The sequence below is a fragment of the Gavialis gangeticus genome, unplaced genomic scaffold (genome assembly GCF_001723915.1).
Source record: "Gavialis gangeticus isolate Ggan-Ray unplaced genomic scaffold, GavGan_comp1, whole genome shotgun sequence".
NCBI lineage: Eukaryota > Metazoa > Chordata > Crocodylia > Gavialidae > Gavialis > Gavialis gangeticus.
This window is the reverse complement of record NW_017729022.1, coordinates 82,653,146-82,654,092: the sequence shown is the minus strand read 5'-3', so window position 1 is coordinate 82,654,092 and position 947 is coordinate 82,653,146. Positions and strand designations below refer to the sequence as shown.

At 45.1% G+C, this 947-nt stretch overlaps 1 protein-coding gene across 1 annotated transcript in view; it reads left to right on the top strand.

Moving 5' to 3' along the window:
- WASHC1 (WASH complex subunit 1) overlaps positions 1 to 947 on the top strand; it is a 74,147-nt gene that overhangs the window by 25,608 nt on the left and 47,592 nt on the right. Inside the window, exon 2 of the mRNA XM_019515497.1 lies at positions 373 to 526. Coding sequence (XP_019371042.1) covers positions 373 to 526 — 154 coding nt within the window. The remainder of the gene's footprint in view (positions 1 to 372; positions 527 to 947) is intronic.

Genomic DNA, 947 nt, shown 5'->3' with positions numbered 1-947 from the left:
GGCGGCTAGGAGCTGGAACCAACTTCCAAGGGAAGTGGTGCTGGCCCCTACCCTGGGGGTCTTTAAGAAGAGGCTGGATGCCTACCTGGCTGGACTCGTTTGAGTCCCATTTCTCTTTTTGGGGTTTTTTGTTGTTCTCCCGCCCTGGCGGGGGGTCGGGCTAGAAGATCTACTAGGTCCCTTCCGACCCTTAATCTATGAATCTATGAATCTATTTATGAATAAGTGCATGGTTGTGTATACATTCTGGGGGCCGGGGGCTGCCTGCTGCCAGTCCAGGTAAGTATAGATATAGTTTGTGTTCTTAAGTAAATGCTGTAATGAGAAGAAGTTGCATATGTTCCAATGACCTTTTCACACTCTCTTCCGTAGGCACGATGGCTACAGTGACCCAGAAGCACTTCCTAGAAGGGCAGACTTACTCTGTCCCTCTGATCCAACCTGACTTGCGCAGGGAAGAGGCTGTTCTGCAAGTTGCAGATGCACTTCAATACCTTCAGAAAGTGTCTGGGGATATCTTCAACAGGTATGATGCTCTCCCACTGGGAGTCAGGGCAGATGGTGAGTGCCAAGCAGGAAAAAAGTGAATGCCACAAAGAGGCAGTTACACACCAGGCCTTAGAGCCAGGGAAGCCAAGGAAAGGGGTGAGGAGAGATCAGATGCATTCCAGTAAAAGTTTACTGAATTCATGTTCTGTCAAGTTGAAGTATAATCACGTAGCTGCCCCTGAGGGGGCTGCTTTTAGCACAGACTTATTTGGTAGTAATTTTTTAACTCTGCGGCAGTCTGCCACATATTACAGTGCTATTTTTGCCAGAGCCATTCTCTGCTTTTTTTTCCTCACTTTTAAATGGGAGAGCTTACTACTTAAAACACCTTGAAGAGTCTGGCTGATTTTTTTTTTTTTTTTTTTTTTTTTTTTTTTTTTTTTTTTTTTTTTTTTTTG